Genomic DNA, 24,509 nt, shown 5'->3' on the forward strand with positions numbered 1-24,509 from the left:
CAAAAAACAATCCACAAAACCTGAGGTATAATTTTCACTGTATTTGGTTTCTTCTCCCCTACCCTCACCCTGTATTGCTATTACTGCACCTATTTGTGTTCTTATTTATGTCATGGAGATTTGGTAGTAAGAGGCAGTTTTGCCTTTTACATAAACATCTAATTTAGTGGGAGAGGTAGGACAGGATGCTGTTACCCTTAGAAAACAAGTAACATCCTTTTTCCCTACTATAATTTTTGTCAACTGACTGTGGACTCCAGTGGTCTGGTGGAAAAGAAACACCTGTTTTGTGCCATCAAAAGCTGTCTGGCTCCTTTTGGTACTGCTTTATTGACTTTACTTTGGCTGGCAGAATTGGGCTTTGAAACCCTGCAGAGTGGAGCAGTGGCTGGTGACAAGTACTCATCAGCACAGATCTGATGGCTAGCAGATTTCCCTACTCTCAAAGTCCACCTGCAATCTATTTATGACTCCAACAAATGTTTCTTCTGGTTTAGGCCAGTGGAAACCTCCTGGTCTCTATTTATGACCCAAACTTAACGACCTTCCCCAATTTACACCCCCTTCTTTCTCCCATCTCCTCCTCCTTCTGAGCATAAAGGAAGAAAATCAGAACCTCATCCCCACTTGGTTAGCAGCATATCAAAACTTCTGCTTCCTATGTTCAGCATTGTTCTCACTAAATCAAAGGCATAGCAGCAGAGTTGGTCATGTAATGAAAATATGTGGTATTTTCTTAATTGTCTTTGTTGTGGCAGCACTGGTGGGCATTGTTTGACGTGGTCTTCCAGAGAGTCCTGTGGCTCTCACCGGGCTGCAGGCAGGGTTGGGTGAACAGCACCCTGCACCCCACTCCACAACTCTTCTCCAGGGATAAGGAGCAGCATCACAAAGGGATATTTATGCAGGTATTTAGTGGGGTCCAGCCAGCAGCAGAAATACATCAAAGGTAATCTTAGAGAAGGAACCTTTCTTTGCGCTATGTCTTTTTATATTCTGAAAGGTCATTTGTGAACCAAGTGTACCAAAAAAGGCCTTTCCCCAGAAGTTTACTGTTGTTATTTTTTACTTTTTGATTACAGTAACTTGCTTATCCCCCAAACAGACTAAAGAACAATAAACAAATACAAAAGGAAAAGGAACAGCTCATCAATAACAAAGACCTGCGTTTTAAAGCTTTGAGAGTACTGACTCTTACATCTCACTCCAAGCAAAGCAGGAGTCCTGCAGAGAAAGGAATCTAAAAGATATGAAAATTATAAAGATAGTAAAAACAATGTTTGGTAGGGATATTTTAGCTTGGTGTGGGGAACTGAGCTTTAAAGTGCAGCATACTGAGGAATGTGTTTTTCCCCCACTGCTGAATGTTGTGAAGCGCATAGGGAATTCTGTATTTCAACCCCTGTGAAATACTGTAACCTAGATGAATGCAGAAGGTCTGGCTTTCTCTTCGAGTTTAAATTTGAAATTGGGCAGCTCAGGAGTGTTAATGTAGCTTAAAAAAACTAAATGGCATCTAAATCTAATCCTTTGAAATCATATCAAAATGATATGCTGCTTGGAAGAGGCAACAATACAGTCCACAAATACAACTTATTTCTGCATTCTCTCTTTTTTTTAATTTCTTTTTTAAAAAAATAAAAAATTTCAAACTCTGAGTACAAAGAAGACACCAACCATGGATACTGAAACTGTGCAATTTGTTGTAATTATATTCCCCCCCATAGATTTAATGAAGGACTTTTAAGTACAATTTATCTTTGATAAATAGTCCCTCTACACAGAATGTTTATTAGATTGACAGCAGAATACACTCTGCAAGCTTTTTTTCCTTGCCACTTATGACTCAGATGAATTTTAATAGGAGTAAAAAGCTTTTATTTGCACAGTAATTTCACTTAAGGATCATATCCTTCAGAAACTGGCAGACACTTGTATGTCTTGATTGCAAAACAGACACTCAAGAGTAAAGAAACATGCATAAGATGTTATTATTTGACTTGTCACACTGCTGCAATTCTATTTGCAGCTTATGTCACCAATTCTCCTATGGGCATCGCCCGCCGTGTCCCTGCACACGGAGCGTGTGTCCGTGTGTGCTCGCACACGTGCGCCTAGAAAAGGAGCCGCGATCAGCCCGGACGCGGTGCCTGGAGCTGGGAGAGGGCTGGCTGTGCTTTGGGGTGGAAATCCTGAGTGCCACAGCCTCCATGGCCATGACGATGCCTGCGGGAACCTTGGGGTTAAAGCTGCTTTCTGCATACAAAATGGTGCTGGTTTTCCCGTGCCACGGCAGATGTGACCGAGGCACACGGCTGGGAATGGTCCTCAAATTTTGGGGTGCCGCTTACAGCGCCTGGGAGCATCGCTGTGGCGTTTTACTACTCTTACTGGGCTGTGGTGGCAGGATCGGTTCACGTCACTGTTTGCCTCTGTTTCCGGTTAGAAGCGAGTATTTCTGAGTGAATGGCTACACTGTTCATCTCACAAAATGTTGTGTGCCCGCACACCATTTATGGAGGATGATAATCCTTTGTTGCGTTGTTTTAATTCGGCTTTGAAAGCTGCATTTTAAAGATGTCACTGCAGAGTTAATCACCTTTTGCATGTTTTTCTAAATACCTTGTTGTGCTTCCTACAGAAGCAGAAGGTAGAGTCCCCCTTTACCTTCGCCAGAAGGATATCGGATTTTTTCTGTCCATGTAAAAATGAAAAGTAAAGACATTTTATTGTTAATAAAACAATAGCTAATTGTTTTGGAGGAAAACATACTGTTCCAAGCAAGGTGTTGAACTTTACATCAGCAAAATACGCATTTGAATTGTAAATGCCGTCCGTCGGATGCTTATTATTAAAACCTTTGTTTAAATTATTGATGAAGTGCGGTGCTGGCCTTCGCTCGGTGTGCCCTGGCGAGGCGCGAGTGTCGCACAGAGACCTGCTGCCATCTACTGGCTCCGTGCGCTCCCTCCCGGGTGCCGTCCGTCCGTCCGTCCGTCTGAGGGCAGGGAGCTCGCCGAGTAATGGCAAGTTTTTAAAGACTAAAAGCTCTGGGGCCAACATCACTCTAGACAATATTTGTATGCCTTCCGAAGGGTTTCGTTTAAAGGGATGCTCTCACCTGAGGGTCATCATATTCCCCTCTGATTTGAATTGCTATAAAACATACTAGAGAAAACAACACTTTCTCCAGATAGGTAATGGCTGCTGGATGGGTTTTATTGCAGATAAAGCATATTCAATACAACGAGGTTTGATTGTTCTGCTTATGCATGAAAAATCACAACTGAAATTGAATTAATAGGTTTTAATTGCAAAATCTGAGCAAATTACTGACTTCAAACATTAAATACGTGGTAAATGTGTAAAAGGTAAACATACTGTTTAAAATCAGTCATGTCCTTGACAGTCTGGCAGACTTTCCCAAAAGGTCAATTTCCAGTTCATCACTGCACTGGAAAAGAATCCCTTGATATTCCTTATCCACCAAAGATAATGTGCAGCAAGCATAAGGGCATTTTTGTTTTTAAATTTGGATCTCCCCTCTCTATGCCCAATTTTAAAATGAGTCTGACATCTCCTTACTGTACTCGATTCTTTGGTTTTATGTGCACTTTGCTGCAGACTGGGGTTGCATATTTTTCTTTCTACATCCTGAAAATGAAACTCTGAATAAAGATTTCAAACTGTTTTTTAGACACTCCCATGAAGAACAGCTAACAGACGTATTACATAAAAACATGCCATAAAATAATGCAGGTTATTAACTGGAATTCACCAAGGTACAGTTTTCTAAACCAGTCCTCTTCCTATTCTTTAGTACAAATTGCAAATACTGACGAAGGTTGCTGCGGAGCTGAGCAAGTACATGCCAGAGAAAGCAGCAGAGGACACCTCCAGCATTTTGAGATCTCCCATGCCTGGAACAGTGGTGGCAGTTTCTGTCAAGCCTGGGGACATGGTAAGAAATGTGATCTGTATATCTGCGTTTTCATTATATATGCCACAGAAATTTCACCTTGGTGCAACTGAAACTACAGGTCACACAGTGTGGTGTGAGGTTTTTTGTTGTCTTGGTTTTGTTTCTTTCTTTTTTTTTTTTTTTTTTTAATCACCTGTAGAATAAACTGTGGTGAAGGATATGTGCTGTTTTTAGTTTGAATTTTAAAAACTAAGAAGGAAAACCAATTCAAATTAAACTGGCTTTAAAAGAAAAAATTTCTGCCTGGTACAAGTTCACAGCAGAAAAAGAGATAGCTTGGTTTTGTATCCCAAATACCTTGAGGGGCAGGACAGGTACATGGGAGAAAATGGTAAGTAAATTCACATAAGTGTGTGTGTGTATCTGTCTGTCTATCTGTCTATCTATCAATCTATGTATCCATCTATATCTGTGTATAAAAGCTGTTAGTGCTAGCAGGAGGAAATTGTTGATTTTCTGCCCTGAATTAATAAAAATATTACTTGAAAAAAAGGGAACATGGATGGGACAGATATTTAACTTTTTTTTTTTTTGTTTGGTTTTTGGTGTGTTTTTGTTTGTTTGTTTGTTTGTGTTTTGTTTTGTTTTGTTTTTTTGTTTTTTAAGAAGCCCTGTGTATCATTTTGCAAAACACATGAATTGGGAAATCTGTGCTGGGAATTTCCAGGCTCATGTGGTACTCTTCTTGTGTTGCAGAAGGAATGAACTTGCCATACAGAAGGGCAAAGGATTATGCTGTTGCTCTTCTAGGGATTTCTAGTCCTTCTTACCTCACATTGAATTGGAAACAAATTTTTGTTTTAAAGTTGTGTTTAAACACTGACTTGAACTCGGCTTTATATGAAATTCTACCACATTGTATCATATGTTATTTCTAAGGTCGAGGCCCTAATGTCTCATAACCATTGAAAACCAGGCAGTGAGTGCAGATACAGAACTATTGGAATCAGATTGTGCATATTAATTTTAAAGTGCTGTCGTCAGTTAAATGATGCCATAAACATGTATGCAGCACTTAGATACAAACAGAAGCTTCAGTTACAGGGTTCATAATTTATGGCAATGAAACCTAGATTTTCTTGAAAGATGATTCAAAAATGGAATCAAGATCTGAAATTCAAAATCAGGATTGCACTTATTACGTGGCAGTCATAGATCATGCTGGCAAAGTGGTATATTTGCTTACATTTTGCTATGATACACCTTTGGTTTTAAAATATATGGTTGTTTCTGTCTGTACAGTGAAAACAGAGTCATCATGTTAATATAAAAGATCTGTAGGTGCCAATGTTTGTAGTAATGAAATGAAGACATGTCAGAGGAAAAAGATCTAAGTTAAGCTGGTAAGAAATTAGAAATTCTTTTAGCTTCTACACTTAGCTTTCTTGTCTGTGATCTATACATGCACACACAGAGTTTAGATACTTTAAAACAAATGAACAGTATTCAGTTAAAATATTGTTTATGTCATGACATGGACAGAGGACTCTGCTTTCTTTGTCAAGGGCAAAACAAGTGGCTGAATGAGGACGATCGTAAGCAAATACTTTTTGTGAAGAATTAAGGGAAACATTTTTAAGTCAAGGATTTTAAGACTTTAAACATTTGCTTAATATTTATTTTTGAGAAGTTAATTCTAAATGCTTCCAGCCTTCTTGCCTTGAAGAACAGTTCTTGTTGTCTTGAAAGAACATAATCAGTGAAGAAGGAGGCCAGAGCCTAAGGGATTTTAAGTAAATAAATAAATGAACCTCCCTCCACAAATCTACAAGTGGTGCTGTGCATCAGAGCACAAGTTGTTAAATAATGTGTGTGAGATTTCTTTTTTCCCTTCTCCTCTCCTGCAGCTTTTTGCTGGAGGCACTGAGTGGCAGAGCATTTGAACAGCATAATCTATGTTCTGCTGACCTGAGCTTGTCATTGCTAATTGTGTGGCTTTAATTGCAAAAAACACATTTGCGTTATTGAAAAGGGTTTAGCTTAAATCCTTCCTTTTCAGGACTAGTGTCAAAACGTTAGAAAAAAGGCGAGCCAGCCAGCAAATGAGGGTAACATCAGCTATCGGCTCTGAATAAGCAGTGGGATGGTGGGATTCAGATTACTCCCCTTGGCTGTCTGTCACAAACCAGCTCGCCCTCTACATCTGCTGAAGGCATGATGGGCAGGGAACTGTAGCTCCTTGATAAATACAGCTCTTTTTGTTGCACTGCTTGGGAAAAGTCTAATTTCTTTAGTGCGCTGGAGAAATGGGAATTTAAGTATCCCCTATTCTGCGTGCTTGCCACTGGGTTTGGCAGCTCAGATTTGCATGGTGTGTGGAAACAGCACAGCTGAAAAATGGGAGAAGGTGAGGTAGTTGTCCATCCTTCCCCTCAGGTGTTGCTGCTGCTAGCAATAAAGCTGTCAGGTTATAGCTACTCTGAGACTGCTTGCCCTAAGCTGCGAGCTGTGCACTACAGTGTTAGTGCAGCACAGTCCCTGGGCTCACAGAGATGCTCTCAGAGCGGTCTGAGCTGAGCTGCCATCCCCCTCCTTCAGGTGTAACTTTGCAAATGGTGCAAAAGCACCGAGAGAGGCTCACTTCATCTTTGTGTGACTGGCCGTGCTTGCAAACCCGTGTTTATTGCCCACGGTTCAGCTCCAGGGCCCCGTGCCCGGCCAGGTAAAGCACATGGCGTTTGTCAGTCCCTCTCCGTCTTTCCGTAGCCAAACGAGGGGACAGTGCTGATCTCTGGGTTCCTTTTCCCCACCCGATGTGTCATTGTTTTTACTTGAAGCATAGTGTTCTCTTTTGGCTGCTGTTGCTGAGAAATACTTTGGTCTGGTGAAGCCTGATAGAAGATTGCGTGAGCATCCTCTATCCAGCTGGTCTGATAAGCAGTTTTCAATTCATTTTTTGCCAAAAGATATTGCATATGCAAGGAATTTATTTTCTTTTGTCTGTAAGATGATCTGTAGATTTTAGTAACACAGTGGGGAAGTGCTGTTTGTCATTTAGAGAGAAGCAGAACTTGTGATGCTGCCAATTTCTTTAGGTTTTTAGTTACTTTCGACTTTCTTTATTTTCCTTCATGTGATCAGAAGACTGTAATTAGTTGTCACTCAGTTATTCCTGGAAGCACAATGAAGGCACTCAGAAGCAGAAAGCAACATAAACAATGAAACAGAAATCTGGCTGACTAGAAAGAAGGTTAATATAATTTAGGGAAAGAAGATTTAAATTTAGATTACATTCCTCATAACACAGTCCCATTAATATAGGAAATATATCCCTTATTGGGGAATGAGGGTGTTTGTGTATTTGTTTTCTAAGTAGTTGTTAATGATTGTATGCATTAGGATGAAATTTGGTTTTGGGAGAATTAATTACTTTTTGGTTCCTCACGATGCCATAGGCCAGAGAAACGACTGGACTTCAAGAGTCCAGGGAAGTAATTCACTCTGTTTTCACTAACCCTGGTGGCAGCACAAGCCAGCCCTGGTAGCACACAGCAGGATTTTTATGCCAGAGTGTGGAGATGGCACTACACATGGTTCTAATCTCACCATAGCTACCACAAAGACAGCACCATAAAAACTGCTAAAGCTGCACAAATTCCTGTATTTACTCAGATGGCAGGACGTGGGTGGGCACTTGAAAATACTTCTTCTTTGTGTTGAGTTGTTTGGTGTGGTTTTTGTGCATGTAGGATTCTGTGCACTGAAAGTGTAGGAGTGGGGAAAGCTCAAGATCCTAATGGTTGCACAGGTAAAGCAGTGTTGTTATTCCTAAAGCAAACACACCCAAAGTGTTCCCACTACTGATTCCAAATTTGGTAGTCTGAACTGTCCACAGTAACAAAGAAAGATCTTTGCTATATTTTCACCTTTGAACATAGCTTTTACTTTTTCAGTTTTCTGTCTGTCAGGAATGCAAAGGTGTTTTTCTTTTAGCTGTATGTTTCTGTTGGTTGTTTTTCCTTTCTAATAACATTAGCCAGGACAGGTGTTATTACTAAGCTGAGCATTGGTCAATAAGCTAATGCCTGATACCTGACAGCCTAAATCACTTTAATGATTCCCCCCCACACACTTAAATATGTAAAAGGAAAGCACTCCTGGGTGAATGCCCCAATGTTACTGAGTCTTTAAGGACTACAGCCAAAAGAAGAGGACAATTAATTATTGTCACCAAAGTTTCTAAATTGCCTCTCTTTCCAATAGATTAAGATTACTCCAGGTTTTGGAAGTTATCACCATTCAAGCCATTTTGTAAATGTACTTTTCTCATATAAAAATTCCTTATTATTTCAGCTAGTGTAGCTATGGACATTAATGCTGCATGGGATGAATTTTTTCCTACCAAAATGTCAGCTGTTAAATGTAGATGCTAATTGTCTCATTAATTTCAAAACAGGGTAATTTGAAGGCTGCTTTTTTTGTTGTGTAACTTACAAAAAACACTACTGTGTTCCCACCTTTTAAAAGTAATTAAAGAAAAAAGTTTTAAACTGCATTCATCTTTCAGTTCAGCTGCATGCATTTTATTTCAGTTTCTCTTGTTATTCTTTAGAAGAATAGTTTTTAAGAAAATCTTTATTCATGATTTTCCATCTCACAAGCCTTGGGAAGTTTTTGCTATGGGAAAATATGTTTTGTTTGACCTCTATTGCTGAAATGCTCACTACTAAAAAGCAAAACACAAGAGTTTTCTAAATTCTGTTTGTCACTACTTCATTCATTTGTGTGAAAGAAAAGGTGATGTTTTAACCTTACCTGTTGCCATCAGGCAGCTGTGTGTTGTTTAAAGTTGTATTTGCCATTCAGACCTCAAAATCCTTAAAAAAAAAAAAAAATCTCTTTTCAAATCTTATGCTAATTGGAATTTATATCAGAGAAACAGCATCCAGGTTAAAACAGAAAAAATGTATTTGCTTAGGTTTCACATTCCATTTGGATAAATATGGTATCAATAATTTAGTAAGATATTATTTAATTCAAATACTACTTTTCTCTTGTGTATGAATGATTTTTCTTTTGTTGTCTTCCCTTTTTCTTTCTGTTTTCTTCCTTTTCTCGCTCCTGTTCTTAAGAGCAAATATAAATTCCACTTGTCAGTTGAAGGGAATTTGAAAACTTGACACATCGTTTTTATGATTCTATGTATTTGACAATTTTCTTGGGGTTTATCTTTTGGGGGAAAAAACCCTGTTGATAAACAGGAAATGTTCATGGTTGTATAATATCCAGAGTAAAAGTTATTAAATATTTCACCATTCTTATTACATGGGGCCATGAGTAATAATTGTAGTTACATTGAAAAAATTACTGTGATAATATTTCATAATGTATTTTTTATATTTGACTTGACAAAAAAATTACTAAATATTTTATGCAATTGCACAGTCTGATATTTTTGTTCCAGTACAGTGTAACTAAGAAGGAAATCCTATTACAAGTTAGAAATAGTCAGTATTATTAGAGTTTCCTCCTAGGAGAAAAAATGTTACCAATCCTTTCAGAAGAATTCATACAATTTTTTTTATTATTATTATTTTGGTGTGCATTGCCCTTTCAAGTAATAAACAACTTTTTAGCTGTTACTAAAAAAGTTGATTGATACAGATTAGGCTGAGTTAGCAGAAGAATAGCCCCAGAAGTGCTCTGCCTGAATATCACTTGCCCAGCAGCCTGGGATGGCAGGGGCAGCGTGTTTTGGATAAGTGGGAGTGCAATGACCAGTGCTGATTGCTGTCAGGGGGACATCAGTGACCTTTAGTCAGAGGTCAGAAGATGTGGGATGTGCAATGTTCAGCTTCATTCCTTAAAGGAGTGTGGCAAAAAAAGTTTAGTAATGATTTGTCAAGTACTATTAATTGCTGCTAATTATATTTGCAGTTCTGTAGCTCTGGTTTCAAAGTTAATTTGGAAAGAAGAGAAAACTTGCACTAATTATTTTGCATGATAATGGACAATGCCAAGGAATTGCAATTGTTGCTTATCCCAATTCCTCTTGATTTGTTTTTTTGTTGGATACTGGCTGCCAGATTGCCAATAAGTCAGAGAAAAAAAATCTGGGAAGGGAATGATACCAGCATGGACTAAGTTTAAACAACAAATAAACAAACAAAATTCCCAGTATCTTCATAAATAGTGAATGCATACTTAATTCACTGCTCAGTGAGTTTGCACAAGCATAAACAAGGTGCATGTTTGCAGCTATTTTGCAGAAGGCTACAAGAGAGGATAACTCTCTTTCATAAGGCACTATCTTGCATTGTCCCTTTTCACTTAAAAGGCTCAACAGGGACATAAGCTGCAGAATAGTGGAAATTGTGAGTGATGTTTACTGGTGTCTTCGCAAAGATGAGGAAGGAGAGACCAATAAAACACAACTCTCACTTCACTTTTAACCAAATCTAAGCTCGTATTTGCTTCGGGCTGTCATTGTTTTTTTCCACTTCAGCTCCAAGAGCCTTAAAAATGTTCCGCATCAGAGCACCTGTGTTCTAAATATAATGGTCTTAAAAATGTAATTGAGGGATTTTCACTTTTGTAGGCAAATCAGCAGGGTTGATATTGATCTGTCTTTTTAGGGAGCCACAGTGCACCAGAAGGTGATACTGTAGAGGGCCCCGTAAACCCTCGGAGCCTTCTGTCTAATTTGGCAGAAAAACACAGAATGTCGGACAACAAAAGAACGATCCGATTCCGTAAGAAATCTTCATCCCTCCCACCTCCTTTTCACAAGATAAAAAAAAGAGACTTAATTTTTTCAGCTGCACACAATGATTTGGTGCTCACTCTTGCATTGAAACAGTTGCTGTCAAAACAGGCAGGAAACAGTTTTCTTTTAATTGCTGAAATCATTCGGAAGTGCTTCATGCACGGCTTCTATACAGCAGATGCTGTGCATTAATTGGCCTGTGTAGGGCTGACCCAGGGTTCCTTGCAGCGGGCCCAATTTTAGGCAGAGGGTTTAAATAGCTTATTTCTTATTTTGTATAACCTGGCGTACATTATGAGCGCGCCTGCACGTGGGGTATTTCATGGTCTGCAGTTTCTAATGTCATGTGGGTTTCAAAACCTGTGCTTCTCTGGTAATGTACTAGCAGCAGGTAAGCTCTAAATACCATCCATCAGGAGCTAATTTTTTATCCAGATACTCCAATGACTGATGAACCTGTCTTTTGTATGAATGTTCAGCACAGGAGAAAGCCATATGCCCCTGGCACTGGTTCCTATGCATTCTTTACAGTTTGTGGGGAGGAGATTAAGGAAAAAACAAACCCTTACATTTACATGTCTTTCATTTATTTAGCAGTTAGCACTTTCTAAAATAGCTTTAGTATTTTTTTTTTTAACAGTGAAAAGAGATTTAGGTCTTTTAAAGCAATCTGACTACCACTACTCATTTTCTTTATCAGGAATATTACTGCACACCCTTAATAGGGAACCTTGTTTTGCTACTCCCCGTCTGTTCAAAACAGACCTTAGCCCATTAGAAGGTCCTCCCTTGTGTGGGAAGACCACAGCTGTTACTGTAAATCTCATCCAGTAACTGTATCACCCCCATTTTGTGGCTCTGAAGGATGAAATTGAGAAATGGAATACTGTGCAGTCATCCTTTACATCTCCAATTTTAGGCCTTTGCACATCATTTTCATGCTTTTATTCCAAATCAAACAACATTAGTGAGCAACACCACTCTCTGCTAAATGCCTGGTGTCTAAGCAGCACCTACAATCTTTGTTTTGGGAGGATTTAGGATTGGGAGGCAAGTTGGCGTTTTGTTGTTGGTGGGATTTTTTAATTTTATTTTTTAATAAATAAACTCTTTTCTCTCCTTTCTTCCCCACCAAATCTCTCTTAGTCCCCAGAGTTTGTCAGAAGCAAAAATCCAGATGGTAGTGAGGTGCCTAAGATGGAGGATGCTCTGTTATGCCTCCAAAGAGGAAGTGGGAGCTCAGCATGGCTTACAAACACAACTTTAAAAAGGCTTCTGTTTCTTTAAATCCTTCTGAATAAAGTGGATCTAACTTCTTGTGAAGGATATTGGGGGCTTTAATCAGAAATAAGAAGTGGTTTAAATCATTAGCACAACAAAGCAAACTATAAGCTTGAAGATAAAAGTCTCAGGGGAAAGAGTCCTCTGAAAATAAATGGGACTTGATAGATTTCCATATCATTTATAACTTCCCTTAATTACACTTGGAAGACTTGCCAGTAAAACTGGAAAATTGGCAGCCTATATCCATTATAGTAATTTTGCCGACCATGGCAAGCAGCTGGCTTTACTGGATTTTATTTCCCATCACTCACAATTAATCATCAGCTGGAGATGTCTGAAACTCCTCAAAACGTAGCAATACTGTGTGACATTCAGGCCTCCTTAAAATGCTGAAATCTGCTGAGTAAATGGGCCGAGTTCCCCTTCCAGCGAACTCATTTTGGTGCGAGGCAGGCTGCCGGTTAATGAGTGCCACTTCGATAATCGGATGCGAATGTGAACCCTGACCTCGTGTCAAAGGAGAGGACGCAGCAAGCTGGATAAAAGATCGGTGATTCAGATCTGCAAACTTTACACCAATTAGACGCAGAGCGGGGAAATACATCAGCGCCCACTGGGTTTATCAGAAAGACTTGAGGGGCTTGTGACCATTTTGTAAGCCTAACATGGGAGACGTCCTGTCACAATCATTAAGTCTTTACGCGATGACGCACCAAAGTCTGCAGAAAGCGCACCATATTCACAGAGATCCCGTGCTAGCCCTGCCCTCGGCCGTGCGCCGTCTTTTCGTGCTCCTGAGCTCTAAAGGGCCCTAGCTCTGAGTGCGGATAGTCTTTGTGCTCCTCATGTAGGTGCAACGGGAGCAGGTCGGCCTTGCTGCTTCCCACATTCCGCTTCCACCCTGTGGCGTGAGTTGCTTGGTTGGGAAATGACTGGAGACAGTTCCCTGTCCTGTGTGTAACCTTTTGGCCAGCGGAGGGAACAACCACCGTGCAGTCCCCGAGTGACTCAAACAGCACCATTGGCTGGTCCCAAATTCACATTGCAATTGTTAGCAGCATCGAGATGTTAAGTACCCTCCTCTTCAATGATCTTTTTTCTTCCTTTTTTTTTTCTTTCTCTTTTCTGTTTCTTTTTCACTTTTCACTCTTTGAACTGCACCATGCAGAAATAAACTGCTAAAATGCAGACTGCAGGTCGAGCAGTTAATCACTCATTTATTTTGATATACCAAGCAACGTAAAGGTCGATTTGTCTGTGGTGTATCTCTGTGGAAAAGATACCTGAGATTAATTTCTTTCAAGAAAAGGAGCCCTTTTACTTTACTTGATTCAAAGAAATGAGGTTTTTTTTTTGTTTGATTTTAGTTGCCTGTTTTGACAGATTTGGGTCATCACTGAGACCTCTCTAAATGGAAATGTAAAGATGGTGGTTTTCACTGGTTTACCATCCACTGAAAGAAATAAATTATAGAATGAAAATACAGCATTAAAAGTGGTCCAGATCAATCCTTAAATAAGTTAGACAGCAAGAACTTGTACACATCTCTGCGGTTTTCATTTGCAGGCTAAATAACAGGCAAAATGAAATGTGCAATTATGGAATGAAAGAAATTGGACAATGCCCAAAAGACTGAAAAAGAGGAAAGAGAGATACAAGTGCCTAATTTTAGGATTTGTCGCTTTTCAACACAAGGAGTGGAGCTGTAAAGGTTTAACATAAGAACAGTAATTAAACTTCTGTGCTTAAGTGACACTTGCACCAAGATAATTTTCAACAAATTGCACATCATCAGAAGGACTGCCACAGCATTTTCACACGTGGTACCTGCTGAAAGTGCCTCCTTCCTTTCAAATTAGTAAGACTAGATGTGAACTGGATACTTTGACTGTAAGTTTTGTGGGTTGAGGGGGTTATTTCCTTCCCAGACACTGCGTCCTTTGTCATCAACCCCCACGTGCATTATATAAAACACAAAAACTTTATTTTTGAGAAAGAGGGGAAACTGAGAAGAAAATAAGATTAAGGGATATTTCCATCCCACAATCACTAACACTTCCTGCCATTTTAGCACCATACTTTAGATCTACTGAGACAATTCCGTACTTTTCCCATAGATGTGTTTCCAGAACTCTGTTTAGATAATTGCTGACTGATTCATTTGCACACCATCCTCCTGATGAGGCCATGTCACAGTTAAATGTAACTGCTCTAGGAGAAAGTTTCTTGTGGCCTTGTAATTAGGCTGCTGAATTCAGATCTGTTGTCCTTAGCATCTCAGTCTTCAGCAACCTCTAGAGGCCTGTGTTCTTGGCTCTCTGATAGCAGAGCTTAACCAGAGGGTGGCAAAGTTGTTTCTGAAATGCATATTTTAATAACAGCATTATTAAAAAAAACCTCTTCCAACAAAATTTCTTGCCTGTTTTTTTCCCTTCTCTTTGAATCCAAAGTAGATACTCATCACTTCCTCATAACCTCAGAAATGTTTGGAAAGTTCAGAGCAGATGGAAGAAAAGTAATGAGGTAGGGAAAAGGAGAGGAGAAGAAAGGAAAGAGGTAGAGTGAGCTGCTGGGACAAGGCAGAGCAGCAGGTGTGGAAGGAAGGAGACAAAAGACAGGGAAAGGGAATAGAGGGGAAATAACAAGTCTTTGATACTATTCACCAAACTGGATACCTGCTAATGACTTAACTGCTTGCCTGAAGCTCAGGATGGAATTTCTGCAGGGTAAGTGTTGGGTTTTGGTTATTCTCTGTATCCAGTTAGTACACCATATTCCCATAGCAAATGCTTTCCATATTTACCCTCCAAAACCTCTCATACTGTTGTTGCCAATCTGTTGGAGAAAGGGCGTGTAATCAGCTTTTAATGTAATGGGTTTTGTTTTGTTTTGCTCAGAATCCATAGGCAGATATCAGTGCTTTTTAGTCAGTTAGTGGAAAAATAGCTTTACTTAAATTTTTGGCAAGTTCTTCATTCAATGTACATTTGATCTCTGACTTCACATCTGTCTGTTAGTACATTCCTCCAAAGTGGTACATACTTGTTCTTAAAGATGTATTATTCATTTTACATATAATTAGAGAAATATATCTATGTGTATATATTTGTGTGTATATAAACAAACATTTTGTTGGCACTGGCACATATAACAGGGCATAAACCAGATTTCTGCAGGTTTCAGATTACCCTGTTTCATGAAACTCGGACATCAAAGTGAAAGCCTCCCAAACTTGCTGAGATAATGAGGGAATAGCAGACTCCATCTGCAAAGGAGCCCAGTGAAAAACGCAGTGGGCACTCAGAGCCAGGCATCCCATAGGAGTGTACAGGTCCTTAATCCTGGCATGTAGGTCCTGGCAGCCTTCCTCCCTGGCATGCATCATCTCTGGGGAATGACCAGCTGATTGCTGGGTTGCACTGGGTAAATTCCAAATCCCTTGTTTTGCCTCTCGTGTTTAGGCAGCCTTCACTGCCACTGTCAAGCCTTGAGCAGCAGTTTCCTCTGTGCAAGGTGGTCCAAGACACTGGAGGGAGGATCTGACTGGGAGGCACAGGGAGCACAGCAGAGCAGCCCAGTGGGTTCCTTGTGACCTTGAGCTTGCACATGCTTGCTTGCAAGACACAAACAAACAGAAAGAGAGGAAACCTCAGTGTTTCCTTTGAAGAGCTCTGAGCTGTGGTGAAAGTGATGCGTTTGTCTCCACCGTGCCGCCCCTGTGGATGAGAGCTGGTGGCTCCTCACTGATGTGCTCCTTTCTGTCAGTCCCAAGTCATCAGCCACCATCAGAGGCTGCCATGTGCAGAGGTGACACATTCTCCTCAGCATCAGCCCACTGGATACTGCTGGACCTTCCAGCCCAAGCTCCCCTGGACACCTGCCAAGGAACTTTTGGCTTCTGAATCAGTATGAGTATCTGTGGGCCCTGCACCAGGGAAGCAAAGCAGAAGTTCCTTGGTCAAAAATGCACAAATTAGATTTTGCTCTGCATTTAATTGATGTTGAACTGTGGTGGTGTGAACTGTGGAATCTGGAGCTGAATGGATGGGATGGGAGAGGAGCCTTTCAGGTTTGGCTGGGGTAATAGTTTTAAGCAGCTGATTTTTCCCCCCCTTACTTTGCTGCCAATTTTGTGATTGTCATTTGTGTTGTGACTGTGTAACTGGCTGACTTGACTTGTGTCATGAAAGTCTTTGTAGCATTTAATGAAATAATCCTTTTATTTTCCATAAGAATCATCACACTTAGAACATTTTGAATCCTCTTTTCTCATTTTGTACTGCTTGAATTTCATCAGGTTTCGGAAGGTCAAGAGATTTGTGTAATTGAAGCAATGAAAATGCAGAACAGTATGATTGCTGCTAAAACAGGCAAGGTAAGCCACCTTAGGTCACTTAAAACCATATGCAACTTGTCAACAGGATAGAATTTAAAAAGGAAAAAAGGAGGATTCTGGTTGTTAAGGAATTAAGTCTGATTGTTGTAAGTCTTTCAAAGTGAGGTGTCTTTAATTTTGTAACATTTGCATCTGCTGTGAATGCTGTTAAGTAGTTCCGAGCCTTAGATAGCACAGCAGGAAATAGTTTTACTGGCTTCGGAAATTCATATAACTCTTTCTCCTGAATGATTTGTTTTCTGTGATGTTACAATGCCAAGTTGAATTGAAAGGTGTTGCAGACCATTTCTCAAAATTTCATCTTTCCAGAAAAGAGATCTCTTTGCCAGTTAATTATTTAATGGCAAATAATTTGTCATTTAAAAAAACCCACCCAGAACAAGGCATAGAAAGTGCTTTTGCAGGAGGGAGAAAGCAGCAATTTTTTTTATTATTGTGACTGTTAAGTATCAAGCCTACATCTGCCCATTTGTTAAGCTTTGCAAGACTCTGCATTAGCCTATCCTGCTTCTGAGGGATCAGCATTGCAGCACTGGAGCTGGGACTTTGCTGCAGTGTAGGATGTGCTAAAACCAGCATTCTGGGCAGGGGACTGCTTAAGCTTATGTGACAAGAGCATGCCCTAAACCCGAGTTGGTCTGAGGACTGTCAGACCTCAAGTTGGGACTTCAGAGCATCCCGGTGCCAGATTATAATTCACAGCCTGAAACCATCACCAAGACGTGGCCCCCGAATCCATCCTTTCCAATGTGAGAGCATAGTGTGGATCTGTGTTCTATATTCTCCTCTATTGCTCATTTCCTAACTTGCCCCAGCCTGTCTCTGCCTGGGGTCAAGCCCCTCTGCTCTCTCTGAGGCGCAAACCCCAGGGCAGGAGCCTTCAGCCCACATGGAGGCAGCAGGGAGCCTGACTGCAGGCAGGGACGGGGTTTGCCACTGGCAAGGTTTGCTGAGATCTCAGGATGGCTCTCAATGCCAAGAACTGTTTGTGTGTTTACAAGAAAGGCTTTTTTGGCACAGCTCTAAAATTGTCACCCAGGCTGGGTCCCAGACTTGCCTCTTCCAGTGCATCCAGTGCAAAATTGGGTCTCAAGAGAAAAAAGTACTGAGAGAAGGAGTATGTTCCCGTTCCTTTTGCTCTAACATTGCCACTTTATTATTTTATTTCATGCATTAATTTCAATATAATTTATTTTCTCACTTGATTAATATTTCCAAGCATTTAGTTTTTCATCTGCTGTTATTTAACCCCTTGCTGCTGCTCTGTGCATCCACCGATTTTAACTAGTATTTGTAATTAAAGTGCCATTCCCTCTCCCACCCACCCCATTTATTTTTCACTTTAACCTTCCCTTTCCCACCAAGGTGTTCTGCAATCCGTGGGTCTGTTCCTTACCATTCTGCATGTACTTCTCCTAATAATAAATATTTCCCACTCACTCAGCACAGATGCCACATAAAACCTGTGTTTGGTTTATTAATCCTCCAAGGTAGGACGTGAAAGGTGCTCAGGCCATTCAGGAGGCCTCATGTGCGCCTTGCAATGTCCCCTCGTGCACCCATTTTAGTTGCGAGTGCATTATTTGACCTTTAGAATGTTAAGAATTTGAATAAGCACAAAGGTTTTGGGCTGTGTAGAAATGAAGCTGCTAAACAGAATTCATCCTGTTCTGCAGTGCAAAGTCATGGCTCTGAGTGCTAAAATAACTTGGCCTCTCCACAGGAATGGGATGTTTGGCACAGGCTGTTAGTCCATGTTTTGATGCTTTGAAACTGTTTTGAAACTCACTTCATTTGTCTTCAGCTGGAAGACGTACCCATTTTCATTCCTGACTTGAATTCCTTTTCTGTATCAAACCCCATCTTCCTGTTTGTAATTGTGAGAAAAGTGGCTTGCTTTTATCTACTTTGAGTTTACTCCAGCTGCAGGTGGCTTAAAAATGAGAGAAAGCTGGAGATGAACTGGCGAGCCCCCTGTCTTCTCCAGGACAGCTGCGCCTGGGTCAGCACAAGGAGCTGGCCCCGCTGCACGGCAGAAATTGCTGGGGAGTTTGAAACACTGGTTAACTCTGATGTTTGCTGAACCTTGGCTTTGTAGAAAAAGAAAAGCAAGGGGTAGAATGTTTTTCACACTGCTTTCATCTCCTAGAAGACTGAGGCTCAGCAATTGGGTACGCTGCCCAGCTACTGATTTAGAAATAAAGCCCTTGTTTGTACGTATCACGCTGTCTTTGCCCGTGCTCAGCATCATTTCTGGAGCAGTGCTGTGAGTGTGCCTGTGCTACAGAGATCTGCTTGCAGCTCACGTGGCTTCAGACTGTCAAACATGGATGTGGGCAACAGCGTGTCCATCATAGCCTGGTACTTGGGGTATGCTGTGCATTTCCTTCAGGAGCCCAGGGTAGTGTTTGGATGATTAAAATGAGCTATCTGCTGAACAAGGATTTGGGCATGTCAGTGTGAGCTCTGAATTAATACTGGAAACAAGCTCTATACAGCTTCAAATATTTTCTATTGCTTCATGTGCTGAAAGGGAATTCAAACATATTGCAGCCTTTTATAGAAGAAGTGAGGGACTCTAGTGTAAGATGTGTTTTAAAATTCAGGAATCTGCATGGCAGTATTTCATATCATCTACAGATATAGTTGCACTTATTTTGACAGTGGTTCAGTTATGTTAAAGGATCCCAATCCAGATTTTTCCCAAATCATCTATCCCAGCTCTCTGAAGATAGAGAGAAACCAAACCCACTTCATGGCTGCAGTTCCTAAATTCTGCTATATTTGAAAACTGTAATTAAAGAAATGGTGGAATATTTCATTGCAACATCCCAAAATGAGTATTGAAGAATCAGCCTGTCCTCTATTTAAAACAAATAAACAGCAGTGCAACCAGGTGAAAAAATGTGCATTTTCATATTAAAACGTGGCATCTGTATTTGATGTTCAGGTCTTCAAGCAAACCTAATGGTAGGTGCCCGAATACCCTGGTGGGGTTGGACACCATTTGTCAAGCACTAGTCCTCAAAACTCAGCAGGGCTTGGAGCACTGGAGGTCAAGCACTCAACATCTCGAGGCCCTGGCAGCACAGGTGGATCTGTGGCCCTGGGGTGTCCTCAGGCTGCATAGGGGCCACCACTCTGTGCATGCAGGCACAGTGCTCTGTGCAATACCAACCTCGTCAGCCAAGCCATTTATCTCACCAGGCTATTGAGGAAGGGTCTAAATTCTGCCGTTTGTGTACCCTAGGTAAAAGCTGTGCACTGCAAAGCTGGCGACACCGTTGGAGAAGAAGATCTGCTGGTGGAACTGGAATGAAAGGTTGCCTCCACACCATTGAATTAACTAAGCCTTTATTATTTTTATCTGTAAAGTAACATTAAGACAATTCAACACAAAAAACAGACAGTACTATGCACAAGATTTTATACAGGCATATTTACTGTATCAGTGGTTAAGACAGCAAACACAGATGTTTAATCTTGGCAACAGATCCCAGATTTTTACTTCCAGAAATACTTGTACATAACCTTTGTAATGCTTTGATTTTTCAGGATCAAATAAAATCAATAAAATACCATTTCTGCTTTGAAACAGGAAAAGCCTCTTTTTTTAAAAAAAAAAGAAAACACAGCAAAAGCCAAAATCTGATTTGTCTTCTCCACAGCAATGTCCCTGGTTTGAGGCCCCAGCCAGGCTGTACAAAATGGCTGGAAAGAATGAAAAATTAACCACTGAGCAGTTCTCCTTGATTCTGTCTAAGTGCTGCACAAGTACCACCAATAGCTTAAATTCTGATCAGATTTATTTTGAATTAGGATATATATTTACTGAATTATTACTTATTAACTAATAATAAATTATTATATATTACATATATTTTAAATACTTCTATATTATTGTATTTTTAATGCTTTGTATAGATTAGATTTAAATTACAGCTTAGAGGCTTTATTTTGCTAGTGCAGATATTTGTCGTGTATTTTCATTTAAAGTTGTAAGGGAAATGTCTTCTTATATTCAAACTCTATACTCAATTTCCCCACCCCTATCTTCTTGATGCTGATTACTGGATGAATTTGCAGAAGGAGCTGGCACTGTTCTCAGAGGTCTTTAACTGCCCCAAGGTACTGCTAAGAGCACGTGCTGTCCCTCAGACCAGGCCTCCTCCTGAATGCTTACAGGAAAGGGAGACAAAGGGACCTTGACCACTGCCCCAGAGTGGAGTGGGCCTGCTCTCATTTTCTTGCCCAGGACGTGCAGAATCCTGCTATTTCCCAGAAAGAAACCCTCTGGCCAGAGGTGTCTGGGCCCTTTACTGGAAGGTAAAGGATGAAAACAGTTGATGACAGGGCTGATGACTCATATTCAACCAGGAAAGTTTGATTCTGCTTAAAACTTCAGTCTGAAGAGGCATTCTTCCTGTTATTGAGACACTGCTAATTAACTACATCACATGGCTGAGGGGGAATATGTAGTCCAGGGATCTGATTTGGGAATTAGTTTATAAAACTCATCCCGATGAGGAAGGAGAGTGTTTGGATAGTACCTTTCAGTTTTTGCAGTTGGAGAAACTGAGGCAGGCACCCTGCAGATCTCCTTACAAGTCTCCTTACTGCCATCTTACCCCTTCCCAAAGGAGCACAGTTCAGTCTCTGCAGGCTGCCCTAAACAGACAAGTACTGTAAAGAGACACAAGTATTCTACTAGCAAGTTACTTGTTTTGCTTTTTGCAGCAACATAAAAGCTTTTCTAAATGAGAGGCAGCAGTGCCTACTACTGCTAAAGTTTAGGCTGATTCCCTACCCCGGATCTCCTCTGGCCATCATAGGGCTACTGGCAGTGAGGCAAAAGTACAATATTGTTCTTAATTGTATCCTTGCTGCATTTGGCTCACTGCATGGCATACAATGCCTGCTTCCCTCCCTTTGGCAGCTTTACAATCTACCTGTACCAAACACTGCAGCTGAAGAAAAATATAAGGCACAGGAGTATAACAACAGAAAGCCACGGTTTTTTCCAGATTGTACAGAAACCAGCACAGTTGGTTGGGTCAGGAGGACAACAGTCTTCTCTACATATATATATTCCAATTTAAATGTTGCAATAATCACCATACAGGTCCTTTGGGTATTTTTGTAATGTATATACAATTTCCCCGCCCCTTAGGAAACTCAGTTTGCATATGGTTGCAAGTTCTGCATTAAAATGCTTGGCAAAAAGTCACCTTGACAGTAAGTGCTCACAAGGGCTCAAGTGTAGATTTGCTTTTCCTGGTCCCCAACAGCCCCCAAAACAGACACACACCCCCACACACACAGAGAGAGGCACACAGACACACACCCCCAAATCCGACAGTCACGCAGTGAACAGAAGCAGAACCCAAAGTGCTTAGAATATAAAATTTAAAATACAGTTTTAAATGTAACTCTCCTATATTCTCTCAGTATTTCTTGACAGTGCCTTTTAAAACTAAACACGGTTTAAAAATACACCTTTCCATTCAGAAATAAAACCATTGCAATGAATAATCTTTAAGAATAATCTTTACATTTTCTCCAGCAATTTCCTATTTGTCTAGAAGCACCAAGTTACCGGATCAGCTTTCCCTGTTTACATGCAGTAGCTTACTAAACCCATTACAAGTCAATATTCAATAGGAGTTGTGCTTTACTTTGCAGACATTTAAATCAGTTTCAAATTTTGTCATTTCAGGGAAAAAATAAAAATCCATTCCTCTGCCTTTCACTAACCTCCATTATTATGCACCAAGGCAAAGGGGGAATAATTAGACCCCAGACCCCATGTGCACATAGAGTTATTTTACACCTGGTGCAAACGCAGTTACCTGCAGCAGGCCGGGGGGGCCAGGATGACACTGACTGCCTGGGGAGGACTTCAACACTAGTGCCAAGGCTCCTGGGTTGGGAAGGTTACGAGAGCTCCTGCATTTTAATAACAAGGTATTACAGCTTTCCTGGAAAGGTTACCGAGCAACACCTGCTTAGCACTATGTCTTCAGCCAGGCCGCGTCACCTCCCGCTTCTATTCCCGGCTTTCCCGTAGGACGTAGGAGAGGCCGTGCTTCCCCGAGGAGTCGTAACTGTCATAGTAGGGGAGCCCGACCCACTCGGGCGGGAACGTGGCCGTGCTGTACACGAAGCACTCCAGGACGCCGTCGGCTGCTGCCCGCGCCTCTCCCGCGCCGCCCTTCCCTTCCCACTCCACCACTTGGATCCTCATCAGGGTGCGCTGGTACATGTCTGGGCAGCCTTCGAACTCATCCAGGAACTGCAGCATCTGCTCATCCACAGAGTAAATCTCCCCAGCAATGTGGTGGCCTGTCCCCGGGATGTTCAGCATGTAAGGAATATTGTATTTCCCTGCAATCACCAGCGGGTACTTCTCCACCGTGTGGCCCCTTCCTTGGAATTTCGCCAGGCCTTTGGCCGTGTTGATCATGTGCTTGTAGTTGGGCTGGCCCTTCTTGAGCGTGCCGTAGACGAAGACACGGGCCATGGTGCTTGCAAAAGCGGCTGAAAGACAAAGAGGTTGATTATCCACAGGGCCAGTGCCCTGAAGAGCCATGGCCCTGCCAGGGCACCTCCTACACAAAAGGCTGTTCTGGCATGTGCAAAAGTGGTCTCATAGTCCTATACCACATTTAAGTATCGTACTCAATTCAAGTATCTCGAAACTTTTCAACTGCATCAGTGAAAAACAACTGCATCAGTGAAAAACAGAGACCAGGAGAAAGTCAGCTTTTTGCAGTTCTTTGCTGTAAGCAAATGACATTCTCTAAGGAATCTCAAACATCAGCCAACACATACCTGACCCCCAGGAAAAACTCTATATCTTTCTTAATTTTTCTCTCCCTCACCTTTATGGGAGCTGTGCTGCAGCAAGTGTGTGGTGTCATGCTCAGTGACTCCCCAAAAGCAAGTGTAACCTGCTGTGGAGTCATCTCATGGATGTGCTGGTGGATTTGAATTATGCCAGCGCTGAGGTCCTGCTTGCTAGTGACAGACAAATGCTGAACAGCAAGCTGTGGGGCCAAGGGAGAAACTGGAAGCCAGGGCTGCTGGCAGAGAACCCAGGTAAAGCTGTGTTCCTCCTCTCTTCCCCAGACATACACCCCAAAGTGTTAAATCACCTCAGGTAGCTGGTCTGCACATCTCTGAGCCCCCTCTTGAAAACAGACCCTGAACAACCATTTGTTCTAACTGTGAGCATGAAACACTCAAAATTGATTTAAATGGGACAAAAGACTGGTTTTACTGAAACATAACAGGGGGGAAGGGTACCTTCGTAGTTCCTGCATTATTTTTTCACACTGTGCTGTGTTTGTCCTCCATCATTTCAGTAGGGTAGAAGCAGTTCTTGCACTGTGATGTTTTCCCACATTTTACCTGTGGTCAGTGACTGGGCAGAGCCTGCCTCATCCACAGTCATCTGGCTGGGCCAGACACCCAACATCAGAGGAGCCTGTGCAGCTCCTCTTGGAAAGAGTGTTATTAAATAATGTATTTCAAGTTTGAGAAATATTTAAAAACAGACTGGAAGTAGAAATTTGATCTATTTTCTGCAATTTACTCTTATTTTAGTAAACTGTTAGGTTTGGTCAGTTATCCTAAAGGGTGTGTTGCTGGCCAAGAACAGTGTCATTTAAAAATCCTCAGTAGCCAAGCAATTTTCCCTTTGGTGAAGCAAACAGTTTTTCTCTGTATCAAAATACAGCTTTCCAAGCAAAAACAGTGTGTGCCTTCATTTACTGGCAAACTGCTTTCACTTAGGGGAATAAGAACACACTGATTTTTTCCCCCGTATTTTATCAGATATACTTCAGAGTAATTTATCCTTCATTACATAAATGAGCTTTTTTCTTGGATGCAGCTCATTCCCTCACAATAAAAAGAGCATTAATTTTCAGTTGGCCCGAGTCTCTTTTATAAGAAAAATCATTACCTTTCAGATTGTGTTTTGAATAACAAACACAGATCCTTCAGGAAGAAACTTGTCCCAGTGGGGACTGAGAAAGGATCAGAGTTAAGCATCGAAACATGCAATTAATTCCCATTAGGGGATTAGGGCACTCGTGTTCACTTTGAATCAGAAAAATGAATTGTGAATTAAATTGTTC

The 24,509-nt window shown here is 41.1% G+C and overlaps 2 protein-coding genes across 6 annotated transcripts in view; one reads left to right on the forward strand and one right to left on the reverse strand.

Moving 5' to 3' along the window:
- Nucleotides 1-19,971, forward strand: part of PCCA (propionyl-CoA carboxylase subunit alpha) — a 272,824-nt gene extending 252,853 nt beyond the window's left edge. For both annotated transcript variants that reach the window (XM_059839289.1, XM_059839290.1), the window contains 3 exons: nucleotides 3,821-3,961; nucleotides 16,270-16,347; nucleotides 19,619-19,971. In XM_059839289.1, the coding sequence (XP_059695272.1) occupies nucleotides 3,821-3,961; nucleotides 16,270-16,347; nucleotides 19,619-19,687 (288 nt within the window). In that variant the 3' untranslated portion in view covers nucleotides 19,688-19,971. The remainder of the gene's footprint in view (nucleotides 1-3,820; nucleotides 3,962-16,269; nucleotides 16,348-19,618) is intronic.
- Nucleotides 19,706-24,509, reverse strand: part of GGACT (gamma-glutamylamine cyclotransferase) — a 28,277-nt gene continuing 23,473 nt past the window's right edge. For all 4 annotated transcript variants that reach the window (XM_059839294.1, XM_059839292.1, XM_059839291.1 and 1 more), the window contains one exon: nucleotides 19,706-22,905. In XM_059839294.1, the coding sequence (XP_059695277.1) occupies nucleotides 22,415-22,888 (474 nt within the window). In that variant the 5' untranslated portion in view covers nucleotides 22,889-22,905 and the 3' untranslated portion in view covers nucleotides 19,706-22,414. The remainder of the gene's footprint in view (nucleotides 22,906-24,509) is intronic.

The sequence above is a fragment of the Haemorhous mexicanus genome, chromosome 2 (genome assembly GCF_027477595.1).
Source record: "Haemorhous mexicanus isolate bHaeMex1 chromosome 2, bHaeMex1.pri, whole genome shotgun sequence".
NCBI classification, from domain to species: domain Eukaryota; kingdom Metazoa; phylum Chordata; class Aves; order Passeriformes; family Fringillidae; genus Haemorhous; species Haemorhous mexicanus.